The following is a 21,785-nucleotide window of genomic DNA, read 5'->3' as shown; positions in this document are numbered from 1 at the left end:
TCAGCTGAGGGGGAGACAGGATATTTTCTCTCCCTATTAGCTCAATATTCTGCCTCTGCAGCACTACTCGAGGAACACGAGATGCATCTCATTCCCTTGCATACATTCAAGTTGTTTTATCGCCAAACCACTGGGCTGGTTTGGCAAGTTCAACTTTACCTTCTTCCTAATGCATGTAATATTAGACCGCCTATCTGAACAAACATGTAGCGTCATTGCAAGGAGGAGGCCTGCCTCACTGCATTTTAACCAATGAACTACTTCTTCTACAGAGTCCTTTTGTTGTGTTCCAGCAGAGATGCGTGAGGATTATGGTGTTAAATCAAGTGTTAGGAGCTGTATAATTAAAATTTTAATTTTCCTTAGTATGTTTTCTCTACTGGTCCCAGGAGCTTAGGGGCCTCTGGTCAGCTCTTCCTGATCCCATTGACCCTGGCAAAGGCTCGTGTTACTGGGGCTTTTTTCTTCTGAAGATGTGAACGAATGTAAATTTTGCAAATTGAAATGAAAATCATAAGGCTTTCACCTGTTCAACTGTTGAGTTTTTGTCCTTTAAGGCAGCTGCAGTCACTGCCTGGCCCTTCAGCTGGCAACGTTAGCCTTCTCTCAGGCCTTGTTTAAAGTGAGATGATAGCACAAGTTAGCTAACAGGTGTCAATTCATAGAGTCAGAACTGTGTGTCTTTAAAGGGTAGGCTATTAACACATCTTATATCCTAGTCTAGACAAGGCCTCAGGCTTCATTATTGCTTTGAAACATCACTATGCTTGGGTAGCTGGCCATGGGGAGGAAGCCATTAGTCCTGCACGTGGCCGCCTTTTTGGGTGACTTTGATGGCTCCTAGTGTTGGTGCGTGGACTTCCTGCCCCTCACTTGCTAATTGACTATAAACAATGGCAAGTTTTCTTCCTGCTATTCAGCTTGTTTCATATTGTGAATTCTCATTCCGCTGACCTTTTCCTATTGTTTTTGGCAAATGAATTTGGCCACACATCGCAGTTTCTCCTAAACCATTGATGCTGCCATGGGAATGAATGGGCAGGCTGACAGATCATTACTTTAAATGTGTCACTTGCAATCCCTTCAACTGGCAAGGCCATGTATGTGGCTGAGCTAGTTTGCTGTTACGATAAACTCATTCCATTGTAGACACTGTGATCTGTTCTGTATTTCAGGCCTTCTCTAGTCTGGCTGAAGCTGCCTATGAAGCTGCAGATGTAGCAGATGATCAAGAAGAGCCAGCAACCTACTGTTTATCCTCCTCGTTTGAGCTAATAGTTCAGAAACTCCTGGAGACCACAGACAGGTACTCTCAAACCAGCTGTCCTAATCTCTGCAGAAATGCCTCTCTTTGGTTTTTTTTTAAATCCCCCTGTCCCACTCCTGTTGCCTCCTAAAACTCATGTGAAGTGATGTGTTAAGGGTGTCAATTCATCATGGCCTAAAGTTTGTGTGAATTGGAGAATCTAATGTCAGTTCCCAAGAGAAAAGTCATATTTGCACATACAGGGATTTTTCCAGTTTTTGGTCTCATTCATCCTTATTGAGATCTCCGGAGCATCCTGTAAATGTATTTTCTCCTCCAGTGCTTTCCTTCAAGTTGTGGAATACCACGTAAAACTGTGTACACAGTCTGAAATGTACAGAGGTCTGCACAGTAGTCAGCAAGCCATTTGAGAGATCCTGTCTGGCCTGAGAGTCACTAAGTAGTCAAGATTGTAGCAAGACAGATTAAAGGTCTCTAGAACTGTCTGTGTGGTGTGACTTTCATCACTGTAGCTTGCATGCACTCAGTGTATTGTGGTGTAGTTTTTACCTAGAGGCCCCACAGCAGATCACAATCGCATTATGCTAAACATGGTATACACACAGTAGCACTGCCCCTGCCCCCAAACAGCTCACAAAAATAGACACGACAGCCATTTTGCAGATGGGGAGTAAGGCACAGAGTAAGTGACGTGCGCACGGACAAATAGGGAGTCTGGCTGATCCAGTAATTGAATGTTGATCTTTTGAGACCTTGCTCTAGTGCTTTAACTACAAGATCAGTCTTTGAGGTGGCCCCTCTAGGGTGGAGGCACATCAGGAGACTGTGTTGAGAAGTTTTCTCTGAAAGTGCTGGCCCTGACTAAATAAAGAACTTCCAGCATCTTTCATTAACACAGATTAATAAAACCAAACTACCAAAAATTGAGCCTAGATTCAAGCCATGGTAATAGTACAGCTATTGCAGTACATATTATAGTACAGATAGATATGTTCAGCTTCTGCTGTAGCATTGAGGTGTAACTTTTACTAATTGGTCAAACAAGGTCTGTATTTAAGCCAGCATGGCCACTGAGAGCAAAAAAAAATAAACAAACTCTTTCTTTCCTTCCCGTTTAGGCCGGATGGACACCAGAATAACCTGCGGAGTGCTGCATATGAAGCTCTGATGGAAATAGTGAAAAACAGTGCCAAGGACTGTTACCCTGCTGTCCAAAAGACGACTTTGGTCATTATGGAGCGGCTGCAGCAAGTGCTGCAGATGGAGGTAGATAGAGGCCAAATTCGCTACCAGGGTCATAGGGCAAATATAATCCTCCGCGGCATAATCACTTCGCTGTATTCTGGCTTTAGTCTCTAGCCAAATGAGTTCTTCTGTTGATTGACTATATAGCAAGTATCTTTTGAGAAACTTGAAGTGGAACAAGCAAGTTTAAAGCTGCATTCCTTCTGGTCCTAGCACTGCCATTGCTGTGGCATCTTAATGTCCATGCTACAACTGCAGAGACCTTTTTTCTAAGTGTTAAAAGAATCTGTTTTTGTTCTCCTACAGTCCCATATCCAGAGCACATCAGACAGAATCCAGTTCAATGATCTTCAGTCTCTACTATGTGCTACTCTACAGGTAAACCACTTTCTTATCAGTCCTGACATCCATGGAGAGGAAATAGGCAGAATCTTGTGAAAAGTTCATGCATCCCAAAGAGTGCACGCTTGCAGATGAAATTTTTAAAATGAAATGCGCTCCTTACACCCAAGTTAGTCTGAAAGGGGCAGAGGAGCTTAAACATGTGAAAGGATGGAGCCTTGCACAACTAAGTGCCTGGTTTAAAAACCAACAAAATACTCTTGTTTTTGTGGGACAGAGCACATCTTACCAGCAATATTTAAAGTAAAATATCTGCAATTTCACACTGGCTGTCATGTTAGTGTAAGATTGAACAATCACTCACTTTTGTCAACACTCATCAAAGAAATTAACAGCTTTAATTTGTGCACTGCTGCTTGTGGTTGAAGTTCAATACTCATTTAAATTTGCACTGAAATTAAACAACTTGGTAAAGAACACCTCACGTGTTTTGGGAGCATTAGCTCATTCCACTTGCTTGCCTAGCCTTAAAGGTTACTGAAAACTGCCATCCTTTTTCTGAGCCACTCTGGAAATCCATCAGACAGTCTTGCTGATATCATGTGATATCTGGCAGCATAGCTTCCTGCTGTCTGTACTGCAAAAGGACTGGAGCTACTGTGGGATCGTGCCTACTGTACGTTTTCCAGCATTACTGTAACTTTTCTAAAGTGCAGTTAATACCTCTGTTTATTACTGGAAAATATTAGCATATTATAAGCTTTAATGCACTTCTTCAAAATACTTTACAGTAGATGAGGATTCAGCATGCTCCATGCAGGATTCAGAAGCAGACCCCGCTCTCTTCTGTATGGTAACATTCCTAGAGGTGTGTTTGAACATCACGTACACTGAAATAAAAGCCGTTACTGAACACCCATCTTTATCTGAAACTCACTTTTTCTCCGCTTTTGTTGTGTGCTCATTATGGGTTCATGACTTCTCCCATTTCCATTAACATAAGAGTCTGAAATGATTTAACACCCTCATGTTCAAAAACAAGTAGTACCAGCTTGGGCTCTCTGAAATTTGGAGAGAATGAAAGAAAGTTTCAAATCACGGATGCTAATAGTAAGATCCATCAAACCCAGCAGAATCATAGAGGCAAGTCTGATGTCTGGGATCTCTCTGATCTCACTAGTATGAGATTAATTATCCCTTTCAAGCCGCTTCCAGTCATTTGCAGTCCGGTTTTACTCTTCTAAGGTATACTGTCAACATGAATATCACATTTCTCTGAATTTCGTACTTACTGTAGCTACAATACTTAACGTGACTAACTGAAAAATTAATGGAGAGCACTTTTCAGTTTTATTTGGATAAGCTTTGTATGTAATCAGTTTCACTGTTTCTGGTGTGTAGGCAGTCATTTATTCCCTGCTGAAAAGATAAGCATGCAACATAAGAAATTACTTTAAAAATATTTGTACAAAGAATTTTAAGAAAAAGAGCAAGACCTACTATGTTAATGGTGAAACTCAAACTTTTCTGAAGTGGGTCAATTTAAAAATTCGAGTTCAAAACATTCCTTGAAGTGGCATATATGAAATATATTAGTTTAATTTTTTTGCCAAGCATGTGGAGGCAAGTGGTTAAAGGATCTTTGTGTCCTTCACTTGATGGGTGTTGGGGCTTCTTGTTTGTTTCTTAAATAGTGAACTGCCCAAACTAAATTTCTGAGGTCAAGTTAAAGGTGGTGATAGGGAGAACTTTGCAGTGAAAAGAGAGCATATAGAATAGTTGGGAAAAGAGGTCTTTGAGGAACCTGGTAGGAACAATACTTAGGAATGTTGTAGGAAACCCTGTTTTATAGCACTGATGGTAAAATGTGTCCTGTCTGTTAATACTATGGTGTACATGAAGCATGCAGGGCAACTGGAATTCCCTATCACTTCATGGAGCTACCAGCAAAATTCAATTACAATCCACAATCGGAAATAAAATTGCTAGAAGATTGTTACAATGGGAAATGGGCAGTGTTAAAAAGGGATTGCTTAAGTCTAGCCATACATAATTCCAGTCATAAATTAAATGCCCAGAGAACAGCCTCTCTAGCAGGAAAGATAAACTCTGCTTGTTCTGTAGCTGGAAAATCAAGGCTAGATAAAATGAGAACAGCATTCTCTACTTGTACTGACAAAGCATTTTTTTGCAGCAATGGTTTTCAGAGCAATAGTTGATCTTCTTTTTTTAAAAGCATAGTATGGTTTTGATAAAACTGTAGTGTTCTGAGCTAGTGTGGAAAATTCAAAGGAAGAATTTAGCCTAATGTATATGAGAGTAGTGTATTACAATCTCTTCTTTTTTCCCCTTCCCCCAAACCTAGAATGTTCTCCGGAAAGTGCAGCACCAGGATGCTTTGCAGATCTCTGATGTGGTTATGGCATCTCTGTTGAGAATGTTCCAGAGCACGGCTGGATCAGGGGGAGTGCAAGAGGATGCCCTCATGGCAGTCAGCACCCTGGTGGAAGGTCAGTAGTGAAGACTGGGGGAAAAAAAGTCATTTGCTTTATGCAGTGTACAAACAGCTCTGTGGGAACAAATCAGACTTGTGGTTTTGTGATTGGCACTATGTCTATCCCTGACAGCTGCTACTGTTGATGAAGGCTTAACGTATAACATCCTTTGCTAAATAGTTGAGTTTACGCAGATGCAAATTTAACTGCATAACTATTCCAGAATAACGCCTCCAGATCTGTGAAAGTTTGTGATAGTCAGTCCAACAAATCAGATGACAGCTTGATTCTCGTAGACTGTATTTCTTGTGTGTGTGTTGTTTTCTGTAGATAACCTGGGTAGTGTGTGTGCTGAATAGGCAGTATATAGGACTTTCTCTTTATTTTTGTACAGTGCTTAGCACAATGGGCTGCTGGTCTCTAGATGCTATTGCAATGAAAATTAATATTCTGATTTACATTTGCTGTTATCTGTTACCATTGATTTGTGTAGTTATGTCAGTGGTTGGTGTGTTTTTTGTCTTTAAAAGCCACACAGTGCAGAGACTGAAATTCTTTTTCGTTGCAAATTTTGATTCTTACTAAAGTTTGGGTTGCAGCATACCAGACCGTTTTAGAGCTTCATTGTGATTCCTCTTTACAATGCTGTTGCTATGGCATGATATTGAGCTCTAGGAATGCATTGTGTTTTCAAACACTGTATGTTTGGATGTGAAAGTTGGGTGCTGTTAGAAATCCATATGTGATTTCATTGTTTGGAAAAAACAGTAATCTCCTTTAAAGACCATGCTTGATTTGGAAATGGTTCTTGAGAGACAGGAGGCTGTAAAAGGACTTATTTGAATCTCCCTTCATGTTTCTGAGGCCATTAGTGTGGCTAGCTCATTGAGGGGCTGCTCTCCTGGAGCCTAAGCCTGTTTTTAGTGTAGAGGCATGTGTCTAATTGCTCTCAGAATACATGAGAGTCTGAAAATGCAGAGAAGTTAATTCTGGCTTCCTGGAGTAGCTGCTCTTAGAACAGGTTTGTGACTTTGCCCGGCAAAGTGGAGAATGATTTGTGACTACGCTTGAAGTGATCAGTATCCTTTGAGTGGAATCAATGGAATTGACTGGCTGGGTCTGCAAGTGAGGAAGAGGAGTGCCTGATTGCTGGGGATTGGTTGCGACCTTGGCTAATGGGCTGACTTGTGAATAAACAGTATGACGCCCTGTTTGGGCAAAGCCATTCTCCTTGCCAGAGGTTAATAGTAACTTGTGGGTTCATTTGTGATAAGGGGCTGGGGGAAGGCAGATATGTAATATAAAGGGAAGCCTTTTCTTTCACCAGGTAGTTAAGTGTTCTTTAAATACAAGCACCCCAAATATTAGTCTACACTTGGGCCCCTCCGTTCTTCCATAGCTGAAATAGAAGCTGGACAACTGTTCCAAAAGGAGGATTTTACTATTGTCTCATTTATGCTGTGCCCCACCCCCACTCAACTTTAATCCTACAAAGTAGGACTTCTCAAACTGGTGTAGTGTGACCTGGCGCTGCCCCATGCATCCCCGCTGGGTGGAGAACCCCACCCAGGCTCAGCCATATTTTTTGCCATGATCCCACTTGCACAGTCCTTTGCAGCCACAAAAATACCCAGGTATGTGTAGTCTGGGTAATTAAAGGCTGAAAACCACTGCTCTAAAGGGTGCTGTGTATGTATTGGGGGAACCCTGCAGCCACCTCTGAGAACAGGAAGGATCTGTTCCTTATCTTCAGTGTACTGCATCTCCTACAAGTCTCTTGAAGTCCATTTTATTACAAAAGGATGTTTTCCACTGGTGCTCAATTCTTAGTGTAAAATCTAGTGGCGAATCAATTTGTCATGCTTCTGTTGAATGTACATGCTCTTCCTGAGAGCTGCAAAGGACTGGGTTTCCTTGTTTTAGACATCAGGCAAACATGTAGACTGTCCTGTGGGGATTAGACCTAATCAGAGTGTTTTCTGTGCAGTCTTGGGGGGAGAGTTTCTGAAGTATATGGACGCCTTCAAACCCTTCCTGGGCATTGGACTGAAGAACTATGCAGAGTACCAGGTAGGACCTAAATCTGGGAGCCCCACGTTCAGAACTTTTTTGCATCTGTTGGTAGTTAGGGATTTACAGAGTTCTTCAGGATTGCATCCCCTGAGGCCCTTTGGCTTCTGGTGAGGAAGCCAGTGTGTGAGCACTGTAGGAACTCAGTAATTACTGGCTGCACTTGTAAATGAATTTATAGACTCTCCTCTATTTAAAATTGTCCACAGCTGGCAGTCATCAGCTTGACACCTGAGGTTCTGCATTGACTGCATATTCAGTGGCATTGATCAGGAGAGAAGTTGCTCCTAGGAATGAATTTCCAATAGACCATGCATGCCATGGTATTTACTCTGGTGCTGATCCTTAGAACACCTGGCTGCTGAACTTTTTCAGCATGTCTCTAAAACAAGTATCTGTCACTCGTTGGCATCTGGAGCACTCGCCTCCAATCGGGTAAACTTATTCAGATCTCTTCTTTATGACTTAGAGCTTTAACTGTTGAAATACTGACTTTTATGGGCAATTGCAGACGAGGGTCACTATTAAGTGATTATTTTAGTTCCTGCCTGTTACAATGCCATAATTTAGTGTTTTAATAGGCTAGCGCAGTAATCACAGGCAGTGTGGGGAATACCAACTTATACTGGGTTGGTGCATACTTACTGTTCTCTTCGTAGGTTTGTCTGGCTGCAGTAGGCCTAGTTGGAGACTTATGCAGAGCCCTGCAGTCCAACATCTTGCCTTTCTGCGATGAGGTTATGCAGCTGCTCTTGGAGAACTTGGGGGTAAGTGCTTACCTACTTTTAGCCAGTTAAGCAAACTAGCTATTAGTGGCGATAAAGGAAAGTGAGAGGCAGAGACTGTATTGGGAGAAGTTAGAGATGTTTGAAAAAGGTTATATCAGGAGACGTAAGCAATATATAGCTAGCTAATGTGGTTTCAGAGTAGCAGCCGTTTTAGTCTGTATCCGCAAAAAGAACAGGAGGACTTGTGGCACCTTAGAGACTAACAAATTTATTTCAGCATAAGCTTTTGTGGGCTACAGCTCACTTCTTTGGATGTATAGATAACATGATAATTTGAAGAGAAATCGGGTGTCCTCTGTGGGGAGAGGGGATTTAAGCTTCCAGTCATTCATCTTCATTTCCAATCTCTCTCTCTCTCTCTCTTTCTCAGAATGAGAATGTCCATAGGTCTGTGAAGCCTCAGATTCTCTCTGTGTTTGGCGATATTGCCCTGGCCATCGGAGGAGAGTTTAAAAAATATCTAGAGGTTGTATTGAATACTCTCCAGCAGGCCTCGCAAGCCCAGGTTGATAAGGTAAACCAGCAGGGCACTTGGCAGCTCCTTCTCATCCAGGGTGAAATACATCTGTCTTAGTTGCTTGCCAACGGCCATTGTACAGGCATGTTCTTTGTTTTCCATCTAGTCTGACTATGACATGGTGGACTACCTGAATGAGCTGAGGGAGGGCTGTCTGGAAGCTTACACTGGCATCATTCAGGGACTGAAGGGAGACCAAGAAAACGTGCATCGTGAGTATTTTGTCCTGTAGCACAGAGCCTTTAGGGAAGGGGGACCTTTTTTTAAAGGTATGCTGTAACTTAAGCCTGCTACATTAAACCAGTCATTTCCTTTCAGCGGATGTGATGCTGGTGCAGCCAAGAGTAGAATTTATTCTGTCTTTCATCGACCACATTGCTGGAGATGAGGATCACACAGATGGAGTAGTAGCTTGTGCTGCTGGGCTGATAGGGTAAGAATTCCAGACTCCTTTGGCTAGAGGATAAGTGACCGCACACTCGCCAGGTAGATTATTGTTAGTACAGTAAACACAATATCACAAGAAGTGCTTTTTTAAAGTTATCTGCTTGAATTAGAAATGGGTCTTGAGAGACTAGAGCCTGTAAAGGGACTTATTTGAATCTTCCTTCATGTATCTGAAGTGCCAACCACAGAATCTTCAGTTTAGGATTTTTTTTAACTCATTGTTGGGCTCTAACCCAGGAACAGGCAAGAAATTGGAGGACTGTGCAGAGGGGTGGTTCCTCATCACAAGCTGTTTACCAGCCCTGGTGGGTGGCCCATTTGCTCCCTGTCAGTCATTGCCATGAAGGGGCAAATTGCATATGCCTTAAAAGGAGTCGGGGACAAGGATCTTAAAGGAAGGCTCCATACAATGAAATTTTCAGCTTGTGAATTGACAGTGCAGGGCCCAGTTCAGCTGTCATTGAAGTCAATGGGAGTGTTTTCTCTTGACTTCAATGGGAGCTGGATGGAACTTTCAGGGAGGACATCCTTTGGACAGGGGACATGGATGTTTCCAGCTAATAGCCGTTTAGGAGGCTGTTTGGCTCTCACGTTGCTGACCATATGTGACATTTAAAAAGGGACATTAGCTGGGAGTCAGTCTTCTCTTGTTGCTAGCAAAAGCTGATCTAACTGGCATGTTTCTGGCTGTGGCATTCAGCAAAGCATTAAAGCCCATTCTCTCTTCTTTGTTTTCCACAGGGATTTGTGTACAGCATTTGGAAAGGATGTACTGAAATTAGTAGAAGCTAGACCCATGATACATGAACTTCTAACTGAAGGAAGAAGATCCAAGACAAACAAAACAAAAACCCTTGCTACCTGGGCAACTAAAGAACTGAGAAAACTGAAGAATCAAGCTTGGTAAGGGGCCTTCTCCCTTTCCCTCATATTGCGAAATGACCACACAGATTAAACTTCTAAGCTCAGGCCCATTGAAGGAGACACTTCACAGAAGCCTCATGCTATAAAAAGGCTTTTTCTTGTTTAGCTTTCCGTAAACTACCCATTTAAAGCTATAAAGCCCAGATGGCCACTGCTTGTTCCTAGAGAAAAGAACTGATGCTTGACCGTAACAAATCTAGAGTAAGGTCCTCTCCACGCTGGAATCAGAACTATGCTGCCATAGCTGCTAATGAGTTCTAGTGGGTTCCAGCATGCTTTCTCTGGGTCACATGGGCATGGATTTTTCTGCGGTTTAGTGGTTGGTTGTAGCTAGTAAAATTTTGACCCCCCAGTATGAGTAAGGGCTTTTAAAAGGAACAGTAGAGTAGGGAACAGCTTTCCTGTGCACTGTGGGATATTGTGATTCCTGATCTTGGAATTCACGGAATGATGGCCCCTTCTGGTTTTGCGAAGATGCTTTTTCCTTGGCCTCTTCTAAGTGGCCTCACGTTGGCTCCAAAGAGGGGCTTTTTTTTAATTTCTACAACTGTCCCTCTCTGATTGCAGATCTGTTACCATTGGGATGACACCCAAGACCCCCACTGGAAATCTCCACTCTTTTGAAAAAACCCGGAAGTGAGGAGTGTGCACGGATGCTGAATGTTTGGGAATGAGAGGATGAGTGAGTGAGGCTTGAAACACACCACATTGAAAATCCCGCCACAGCAACAACAGCAGCAGCGCTGTTAGGGAGCTGAGCACTGACTTGCGTAGAAAACCTGACATCGGCCGTCTTCAGGAAGAGGGAACGACTGGGTTCTATCAAAAAATAAGCAGTCTCTTCTTCCGACAGAGACTAGAACTAGCTTTTCTGTCTTTTGGCCAGTGCGAAGTGGAATGATTAGTTTGGGGGAGAGGAAACTAGGTTCACCTGTGGTGCTCTTTGTTTGAGGTCTGGCTTTTGCTGCTGAAGAGAGATGGATGGAGTCTGGGTCTCTGGCCCGCCTTCTGTAACCTTTGCCACACAATGCTGTCAGTGCATGGGATAAAAGGAGGGGTGAAGGATTTTCAGTCTAAGAGTGAGTGTGTGTGAATGAGGCGGTATCCACATTCTCAACTTCAAGTCATTGCAGTTTATCTTTTCCCAAAAAAGGGTTAGCAGTTGCATTTCATAAACTAACCGAAGTTCAGTCTACTGATGCAGCATAAGAGATGTAAAAAGAAAAGAGGAAAAAAAGGAAAGTCGCTCTTTAGGGCTTTTTATTTTAGGGAAACACTGACGAATGTTCAGAGCTCCCGTTCTGAGTGACGCTTTTCATGATCTTGTTTCATCAAAGCGCCTTTCCTTCCTTAATATTGTTCAACTGTGAATGTAGAAATGGGGGAGGGGGGAGGGAACTCTTGCGTTAGAGGGATTAGAAACAAACTGTCAAACAAGATTTCAGACCTTAAAAAAAACAACCCATAAATGTAAGTGCTCAGAATTGGCAATGAGAATGCAAAGGGAAAGATCTCTCCTGACTTGTACTGTAGCAGCCCGAACACCCACTAAATTGTGCCAAAGAGTTTAAAAACAATAAAGTAAAACTTCAGGTAATATTTTGGATTGCAAAATGAGGATAAATTCAATGTTCAAACAAAATCTGATAAAATGCCATTTGGAAACTGCTTGGCCTTTTGTGCTCTTTTATTTGATCGAATTTAATGTGGTATTGGTCTCTTGCTGCACTTCAAAACAAAAAAGGAAAAAAAGATAAATTTATATAAATATATATATACTGGCTTGAGCTTACACAAGACGGCACTTGTAAAAGGTTCTATTTTTCCACTGCAGTTGAAGATTAATAAAATGGTGTCAAACATTCCCCAGTACTTTCTTTTTGTATTCTTGGTCTTTCCAATTAAAAGGGGAACCCATTAACTTTTTTTTAAGTGTACTAAAAGTCTGATGGGCAACTTTGGGACAGATTGGCTGTTTGCCGCTCCCCTTAGCATACTGCTTTTTTTTATTCTCTAACATGAAAGATGTGAAGGATCAAAATATCTTGTCTCTTTTTAAATCAATTTTTTGTTCTTTGAGGCATAGTCCCTCAATTATTCTGGATTTTATCAGCAATAAGACATGAAAAATAGAGAAGGTGTGGGGTTTGAAACAATTTTTAATGTCATCTTTATTATGCAGTTACTGATATTACCAGCATTTCTGAATTTGCAGCTTAACTTGGGCATTTTTAAAGCTGTTTGCCTGTGGGAGGGAGAAGGGAAAACCTTCATCTATAATTTTGCAAGAAGCAGGTAAAAATCTGTTTTATCCCCTTCCTTCTCTCCCCAACTGATCCTGGGATCCATGATAATGGAATCCACTTCTGTTGCCCATCCGCACTGCAGCATCCACAATAGCTCTTGTACAGGGTATCGGATATGTGCCTTTCAGTGCCGGGTTCAGAATGCAGTCAAAGTGCCGACCTTTGAACCAGTGTACAAAAAAAAAATCCCAGGTGTTTAGAGGAGAGGACAGCTCTGTTTTGTGAATTGGGAGAGTTGACCACCTCAAAAACATTGGTTAGGGAGAGGCCTGGGTCACATTTCTATTAATGCCTTTTCTTTTTGTTTTGTTTCTTGATGTAGGTTGGGGTTTCCTAAAAAAGCCATTCCTGAAGTTGGGGAGGGGAACGTGGAGGGGAGAAATCTGATCATTCCTCAGTGCTACCTGTTTCTGTCCTGTGTGGCTGTTCAGCTGTAGACAGCAGGAGAATAAAGTACACTGAGACAGTAGTAGAAACAAATCTTGTCTGTCATGTTTTTGTTCCAGGGAAAGCAGTTCTTGAAACTGTTCAAACTAATCTTTAACAACTTTCACACAAGCAACACCATCCCACAGTGTGGTAGTGAGGAAAAACTGGTCTGTCACCTCCAGTGTTGGTGCTAGGCCTGCAACTGTTATCCTTTAATCCTGTAACCACTGTGGTTTGGAGAGAGGGACAAATATATAAATATATAAAAAAAACAAATCTTAAAAGCCAGTTTCACTGCCTGGCAGACTTAATTAATGGGATAAATCCTTGATTTTTTTAAATGTGCAATTTCAGCACCCGGATCAAAATGTGCTTGTTTCAGCAAAGCATTTTGGTAGCATTTTGTTAGCTCCCAGCCTGGGCTTTGCACCAGCTTTGCCCTGCCACATGAGGTAAAGGTTAATGTGTGATTGGGGAAGGGGATACAGAGGAGAGGAAATATTGCTGTGCTGGAAGTGGCTTAAGAAGCTTTTGGTCTCAAGTAGCAGTTCAGTTCATATTGTGCTGTAGCATTTCTGTATGTTTCTTACGCTTTTCTTTTCCTGGTCAAATGTCTTGCCAAAGGCAGCTAATGCAGTCGAATGGAGGGGAAAAAGTTCATGTAATCTTTCAAAGTGCCCACTTAATGCAGTCCTAGTATTTTACCTTTCAGAACCAAGCAACTTTAACTGTCTCAGTTCTGTCAAATTATTGTCAGCCAGACCTAATGAGGTTGGTGCTTATTTGGCTTCTGAGAATACTTTTTTATATATCTTTAATCTGTATTGACACTTACATACTGTTACTGTGTCACCTATGAATTGGCAGTTGTGACCTGTTGACGATGATGGATTGGAAAGGGTCCCTCTTACTAACAAATTGGTACCACTGATTTTATTTACCTTCTAAATAAAAGCTGCTTTATTTTGGTTTTCATTATTTTTGCTGCTTCATTTTATATAGCTACTGCATCTCTTGCCAGAAACCCTCCTCCTCTACTTCGCTCAGTGAGACTGTGTGGGTGTACGCTCTGATTGCATGAATGACACTCTTTCGTCTAGTTTCCTGTTTGGGGGAGCTGGAGCTGACAGTGATGTCTCATCCGCCCATATGTGCTATTCTAACGTGCATCATCACTGAGCAGGAATAGCAGCGCTGTACAAAACTTTTCATGGAAGAAGTCTGGCCTCTTCGATCAGGGTTGGCTGTCTGTTTTGGTTCTTTGATCTTCAGCGCTGCCTCTGTTCTGTATGTGCATTTGCTGTGTAGCCTCGTAAGTGGTGGTGAGTTAGGGAGAACAGTTTTACTTGCCTCATGCCTTCCCCTCCCCACCCCATGATGCATCACTTGAGCAGTGGGGGTAGAGCCACAAAGCACAGGTGAGAGGCTTATCAACCTGTTTGTAAAGGAGGACTGAGCTCGCTGGGATCCCACTTGTTTTTAATTGGCAGTAACACCTACTGCTCACTTTGACAAAGCTAGTCTCTGCACATACGTATGATCTTGTATTTTGCCAAAGCCACCTCATTAATACGGCTCTGTCACTGAAAAATCTCATTTTCCCCTTTGGGCTGTGGCCGTTTCTAAGGGCATGGCAAGCCTACGACATCTTAGGCAAGTATTAGTGGCTCACTGTAGCAAAGGCAGTGCAGGGAGGTAGAATGTAATTTCGTCAACAGGGTCTTGCCATTACCCTCTTAGGTGAAATCCCCAGGGGTTTTTTAATGACTGAGTGGGCAGGACTTTGGTTCAAGGGATGAGACAAAACTAGTGACTCCCAAGATTGTGGCCTTATGCCGTGTGGAATAGCTCCCTGTTTCCAGCTGCTATATAGCATTAAAAGAAGTGAAAATACGTCTGTTTCATGTAGGCATTTGCAGCTGGGCTGTTAGGTGATATGTGAATGGGAGGGACGGTGTCAATACTAAAACTTGAGTACTGTGTCTTAGCCGAACCTAGTTAGGGACTTCCTAATGGGCTTACATATATCGCTTCCCTACCACCTCATGAGAGAGTGGAGGCTTTGTCTGCGGAGCGGGGAGAGATGGTACACAGAGCCCATGCAGCTCCTACAATCCGTACTGTGAAATCTCACCTGGCTGATCAAAATTATAGTACCTTCCTGCTCATACAAGCGAGGGTGCTAGAGCTTGCTCTTACCGCTGCTGCTAAATTAGTACGAATCCGAGCCAGGATGAGCACCATTCTGAAAGGAGCACTTGTGCTGATTAGGTAAGGCCCCCCCCCCAGGAGATGATGATTCATGGCGTATGTCTCATTTTCCCTGGATCATGGTGCAGCTGGTTTCCCCCCTGCCATGACTCTCTCCCTACCCCTTCCTGGAGTTGTTGCTACCTCTGCCAGGAGATGAAGATGTAACAGTAGAAATGTGAGGATTCAACCCCCAAGCTACATTCTGCCAGTATTACCTCTCAAGAGCCATCCTGCAGTTCAGCAAGTTAAAACTGAGCCAAAGAGCCTCCTTCAACCTCAGCGCTCTGTGTAGCTGATGGGTTCAAGGGCATTAAAATCACTTCTCTGCAACTGTGCACACTGCCCCATTAGAACACAACCTCGTCTATGACGGTGTTAATAGTAGCCTCTGGTTAGGACCCTTCCTGCTCCCGTAATCCAACTGCTGTTACGACTGCCTTACTGAGAACACTCACCCTCTAAATATAAAACAGGAGAGGAGTATTGGTGTGCTGCACAAGAGTGAGGACTGGAGCCCATCTGCCAGCCTGTGATCTTAAAGCCCTCTGCATTCACTCAGCTTCACAACCTCCTTGTGCCTGATGTGAAATGAACAATGCTACATAAGAACGGTTACACTGGGTCAGACCAATGGTCCATCTGGCCCAGTATCCTGTCTTGCGGCAGCGGCCAATGCCAGGTGCTTCAGAGGAAATGAACCAAACAGCAAGTGATTCTCTGTTGCCCATTCCCAGCTTCTGGCAAACAGAGACTAGGGCCCGCATCCCTGCCCACTACTACATATATGCCCTGTTGAAATGGCAAGGGCAAACCAGCTAGGCAGAATGGCGTTTCCCTAGCTGGAGTTCAAGCAAGCCTGTAGCGTTAACACATTTCTCTTCTCAAAGGTTCCTGGAGCCTTACGTTACTATCTGGTCAGGGTCTCTTCTTTCAACAGCTTGTTTAAAAGAGAGCTTCCCCCTAACTCTCTGGTGTTCTCTTGTAGGCAGGTGGGGAAGGAGGTGGGGGTTGGTTCTGTAACAACGCGGGCAGCAGAGCACCCTCTACTCTTAGGTGCCAGGATAAAAGGCACGAGAGAGGCCCATGTAAACATCTCAGATGTTTTTCACTATCCAGGCTTATGAACCTGATAGGCAGGCTCTACCCATGCCTAGAGCTAGGAATATATGCCCACTGTTGATTTGCATATCCATACCAGCCCATGTCCTCCTACCCTGGAGAGCAATCCCCCAGCAGTCCCTGGGGCTTCTTGCATAAAGGCAAGCGAGATTTAAGCTCCTCTCCGTTGATAGTGCTAGCTCATAGACAGTGCTTTGCTTACCCAAATAAGGGGTTAAAAGCACCAGAAAAGAGGTCTCTAGATTCAAAAGGTGGGCTCTGAAAAGAAGTCCTATGTTATGCCACAACCTCGTTAAATCATTTGAGTTTCTCCCTAACCAGTTACACTAATGCCATCCTGCAGCTACAGTTGTTAAAGCCCCTGATACTTTACATTGTTCCTGGTGACATCCTGATGCCACAAAGTTTATTGAAGAGAGCCACACCAAGCTTGCCGACCCGAAGCAGGTCCCAAAATCCAAAGCATCTTTTGGTGTTGGTGACTTTGTCTAGACCAAAACTGTGAACATCACGTGGTGATGTCGCAGAACCTGCAGTGCCTATAAACTGGATGCTGAATGGGACAAGGGTGAATCATCTTTGAACATCAAATAAAAATTGTCAGTACTTAAGAGGGGTTATAAATAACGGAGCTGAGCATGGGATTTGATTGTCCTTTAAGAACCAATTGCTTGTACTTGCGCCATTAGCTTTGTCCTGAATGTGGGAAGGAAAAAGAAACGTAGGGTTGGCTCCTCAGCTGATGGCCCTTGTTGAAGTTAATTCATAGATCCCAAGGCCAAAAGGAACCATTGTAGTCATCTAGTCTCACTCCTTGTGTAACACAGGCCAGAGAACTTCCCGCAAAATAATTCCCAGAACAGATCTTTTAGAAAAACATCTAATCTTGATTTTAAAATTGCTGGGGATGGAGAATCCACTGTGACCTTTGGTAAATTGTTCCAGGGATTAATTACTCTCACTGCTACAAATGTATGTCTTCCCTATCTGAATTTATCTAGCTTCAACCTCCAGCCATTGGATTGTATTAGACCTTTCTCTGCTAGACAGAAGAGTCCCTATGTGGGTTCTTATAGACTGTAATCAAGTCACCCCTTAATCCTCTCTTTTTGAAGATACATCGATTGAGCTTCTTGAGTCTATTACTATAAGGTAAGTTTTCTAGCCCTGTAATTGTTGTTACTGTAGCTCTTCTCTGAACCCTCTCCCAATTTATCCACATCCTTCTTGAACTGTAGACACCAGAACTGGACAGGGTATTCCAGCAGCAGTTGCACCAGTACTAAATGCAGAGGTGAAATAACCTCTCGAATGGACTCGAGATTCCCCTATTTACGCATCCAAGGATCTCATTAGCCCTTTTGGCCACAGCGTCGCTCTGGGAGCTCACGTTCAGCTGATTATCCACCCCCAAATCTTCATCCTGTAAGTACAGCCTCCGTTCTTTGTTCCTAGATGCATACATTTACCCCTATTAAAATGCTTATTGTTCGCTTGTTACTCAGTTTACCAAGTGACCCAGATCACTCTGGATTACCGACCTGTCCTCTTCATTATTGACCACTCCCCCAATTTTTGTGTCATCTGCAAACTTTATCAGTGATAATTTCACGTTTTCTTCTAGATTATTGATCAAAATGTTAAATAGTGTAGGGCCAAGAACAGATCCCTGCGGGACACACTCGCTCAGTGATAACTCCCCATTTACAATTACTTTTGGAGACCTATCAGTTAGCCAGTTTTTAATCAATTAAATATGTGCCAGGTTAATTTTATATCAGTCTAGTTTTTTTAATCAAAATGCCTTTCAGAACCAAATCAAATGTCTTATTATAGAATATCAGGGTTGGAAGGGACCTCAGGAGGTCATCTAGTCCAACCCCCTGCTCAAAGCAGGACTAATCCCCAGACAGATTTTTTGCCCCAGAGCCCTAAATGGCCCCCTCAAGGATTGAGCTCTCAATCTTGGGTTTAGCAGGCCAATGCTCAAACCACTAAACTATCCTTCCCCCTAAGTATATTACATCAGCCTGGTTACTTTTATCAAGCAAACTTGTAATCTCATTGAAAAAAATAAAGTAGCTGGACAGGATCTATTTTCCATAAACCCATGTTGATTATATTATTGATTAATTATATTACCATCCTTTATTTTTTATTAATTGAGTCCTGTATCGCCTGCTCCATTGACTTGCTTGAAATGGATGTCAGACCAACAGGCTTATAATTACCCGGGTCATCCCATTTACCCTTTTTAAATATTGCCACAGTGTGAGCTGCCATTCAGTTTTCTGCAACCTACGCGGTGTTTCAACGCTGGAGCTATGCTGAATTGCATCAGCTGAGAATCTGGATGTAGGTGCTTGACTCCCCTTGAATTTCAAGGGAGTTTGGCTCACGACATTCCCTGCCGTGCTTTTGAAAACCCCCAGCCTTTAGTTTCTAATTTCAAATGAATTGACGTTAGCCGCAGCACAGAAATGTGCCTGCAGATGAGGTTGATTCTTTAAAGCACTGCAGCTTTGACAAAGAGGAGGTAGAACACAAGTCTGGTCGAAAACAACTATGTGAAATTGACATGAGAATTTACCAGCCCAGGCATAAAATCTTCCCACACAGCCTTACTGCAGCAGTGGTACCAGACAATGATGAAGGAGGTGCTTGAATATCACCATTTAAAAGCCAAGCCTATAGGGCAGGGGTAGGCAACCTATGGCATGTGTGCCGAAGGCGGCACGCGAGCTGATTTTCAGTGGCACTCTCACTGCCCGGGTCCTGGCCACCAGTCCGGGGGGCTCTGCGTTTAATTTTAAATGAAGCTTCTTAAACATTTTAAAAACCTTATTTACTTTACATACAACAATAGTTTAGTTATATATTATAGACTTATAGAAAGAGACCTTCTAAAAACATTAAAATGTATTACTGGCACCCGAAACCTTAAATCCGAGTGAATAAATGAAGACTCGGCACAGCACTTCTGAAAGGTTGCCAACCCCTGCTATAGGGGGAGAGTGAAGAAAACGAATATTTGATTATGCCTTTGGTTTTTTGCTCTTGGTGTGTGTGTGTGTGTGTGTGTGTTTTTTTTTTTTAAAGTTGCCTCAGTAAAAGGACAAGTAGGTTATTTTTGCAAGATGGAACTGGAGAGTCCAATTCTGCAAACCTTCTGGCATGCGAGTAACTTAGGTGAGTAGTTCTACTGAAGTTAAAGGCTGCAGGGCTCCCCAGTTCCTGCTGGCTATTATTAAAGCAATACATTGAATAATACCGAAGGAGAAAACAGACCTGTTTGCGAAATGAAATTTGTGAAAGAAACGGAGGAAAAATTGATCTTCAGGCTCAGATGGCATTCCTGGTATGTCTGGAACCTCCCGTGAAGCCTGAGAGATTGCAGGGTGGAATGAATGTAAGACTTTCTTGGGTGGCAGCATTGTCTAGTGGGTAGGACACTGGGCTGGCAGCCAAGAGATCTAGATTCTATTCCTGCCCCTCACCTGCCGTGTGATTTTGGGCAAGTCACTTACTTACCCTCTCAGTGCTGCTGTTTCCTCTCCCATCCTCGGTCTTGTCTGCTTAGATGGTAAATTCTTTGTGGCAGGGACTGTCTCTTATTATTTGTTTGTACAGATTCTAGCACAACCCTGAGCTTCCATGGGAACTCCAGGCACAACGGTAATTCAGATCAGAAGTAATGATTCGGCCTCTCAGGTGCATGGGCTTTAAGCAGTGTCAGACAACAAGCTGCTGATTCGTGGTTTGCCTTCAGACTATTGTGCTGTGAGTAAAACAAAAGCCCACCTTTTGGGCCTGCCTACATTGGGAAATTAGTGAAAACACGCACATCGTGTAGTTACCCTCGTGCAAATCCCTAATGTAGACATGCGGCAGCAATGCAAAGTGGCACCTGCAACAGCTGCAGCTTAATCTGGTGTCCTACCCAAGGGAACCCCTTCCTGACACACCCACGCAGCTTGCCTATGTTACATTTGCACCGTGCAAATTTCCTTACCATAGACAGAGCCTGACGGGTAGGGCAGTGGATCCCCCCAGCACCAGCTGCGCACCTGTCACGCTTGAGCTACTGAGCTCTCATTGCTCTCTCCAGAGCCACTGAAAAATCATAACCATGTCAGGCCAGCACTGCTGTGTTAATGGTAAACGAATGCACAATTTAAATAAAAAAGGTGGTGGTATTACAGTGACGGCTCCATTGTGCTCGGAGCTGTACGTATACAGGCTGAAATGGTCCCTGCCCTGAAGAACTACAGTCTAAATAGACAAGACAAAGGGGCGGGAGAAGTGGAGGCCCAGCAAGAGGAAGTGGCTAAATGTGTTGCTTTTCACATCGTCTATGGGGCCTCCAAAAATACTATTTTATTTTTATTTTTAAATTTAAAACTCTTCCTTTGGGCTTGTGAAAGACCCAGGTTAGGGTGACCAGATGTCCCGATTTTATAGGGACAGTCCTGATTTTTGGGTCTTTTTCTTATATAGGCTCCTATTACCCCCCTACTCCCTGTCCTGATTTTTTCACATTTGCTGTCTGGTCACCCTAACCCAGGTCATGGTGAAAACGTGCCCCAGCTACTACCGGACTGTAATCTCTTGGGGATACATCTTTTATTCCTGGCACTCTATCCATAATGGTTAACACCACCCTGTTGTGAGTGCTGTAGCGAGAATAAGCGCGCCCTGTGGTGGGTACTGCCTGACCTGGCCTAGGGAAGGTGGGTTGTTTCTGGTTATTTCATAGCCTAGAAAAACAATTCTACACCCTGCAGCAACGCATGGCTTGCAGTAGATCCAAACTCACCCACTTCACGGGGCTCAATTTCATTCACAAAAGGACCTTAAGTTGAGTTAAGAAGCTTGGTCTTGAGGTTAAGCCACTGGCTTGGGACTCAGGAGGTCTTGGTTAATTAAATTCCTGGCTCTGACATAGGTTTCCTGTGTGCTTTTAGTCAAGTCACTCAACCCCTCTCTGGGCCTTTGTTCCCCATGTGCAAAATGGACCATTTTCCGCCTTCCCCCCCTTTGACTGATTTACTCCCTGGCTTTATAGACCATGGAGGACCTAGGGAGCTCTCACAACTTCCCCCTCCTCTTTCTGTCAAGGGCATATTTTCTCCGCTGATGGTAATTCACATTAAGAGCTCTTACATCTTGTTCAGTACATAAGAACGGCCACACTGGGTCACATCAAAGGTCCATCCAGTCCAGTGTCCTGTCTTCCAACAGTGGCCAATGCCAGGTGCCCCAGAGGGAATGAACAGAACAGGGAATCATCGAGTGATCCATCCCGTCGCCCATTCCCGGCTTTTGACAAACAGAATAAAGAAAAAAATTGATTAAAGCTAATGTTAAAAAAATGATATAATCCATAGGTTGGGAAAAGAGTGTCTGTACATCTGGGTATAGTTAGATTATCCACCAATACAAAGTTTGTTTTTAAAGTCATATGATACATAGAGTACATAATCAGCAATAACTCAAATTTAGGTGAATAGATTTAACAATACAGTTTAGATATTAGAGTCTGAATACTCGGGTACATCACTCATGAAAAGTTGGACAGAGATT

The 21,785-nt window shown here is 43.1% G+C and overlaps 1 protein-coding gene across 1 annotated transcript in view; it reads left to right on the top strand.

Annotated features, from left to right (window-relative positions):
- Positions 1 to 11,960, top strand: part of KPNB1 (karyopherin subunit beta 1) — a 32,748-nt gene extending 20,788 nt beyond the window's left edge. Inside the window, exons 12-22 of the mRNA XM_039516858.1 lie at positions 1,176 to 1,306; positions 2,386 to 2,533; positions 2,819 to 2,890; positions 5,220 to 5,364; positions 7,337 to 7,419; positions 8,079 to 8,186; positions 8,578 to 8,721; positions 8,831 to 8,936; positions 9,043 to 9,157; positions 9,913 to 10,074; positions 10,663 to 11,960. Coding sequence (XP_039372792.1) covers positions 1,176 to 1,306; positions 2,386 to 2,533; positions 2,819 to 2,890; positions 5,220 to 5,364; positions 7,337 to 7,419; positions 8,079 to 8,186; positions 8,578 to 8,721; positions 8,831 to 8,936; positions 9,043 to 9,157; positions 9,913 to 10,074; position 10,663 — 1,215 coding nt within the window. The 3' untranslated portion in view covers positions 10,664 to 11,960. The remainder of the gene's footprint in view (positions 1 to 1,175; positions 1,307 to 2,385; positions 2,534 to 2,818; positions 2,891 to 5,219; positions 5,365 to 7,336; positions 7,420 to 8,078; positions 8,187 to 8,577; positions 8,722 to 8,830; positions 8,937 to 9,042; positions 9,158 to 9,912; positions 10,075 to 10,662) is intronic.
- Positions 11,961 to 21,785: the final 9,825 nt, after the last annotated feature.

Source organism: Mauremys reevesii, linkage group 27 (genome assembly GCF_016161935.1).
Source record: "Mauremys reevesii isolate NIE-2019 linkage group 27, ASM1616193v1, whole genome shotgun sequence".
NCBI lineage: Eukaryota > Metazoa > Chordata > Testudines > Geoemydidae > Mauremys > Mauremys reevesii.
This window is presented reverse-complemented; position numbering and strand designations above follow the sequence as displayed.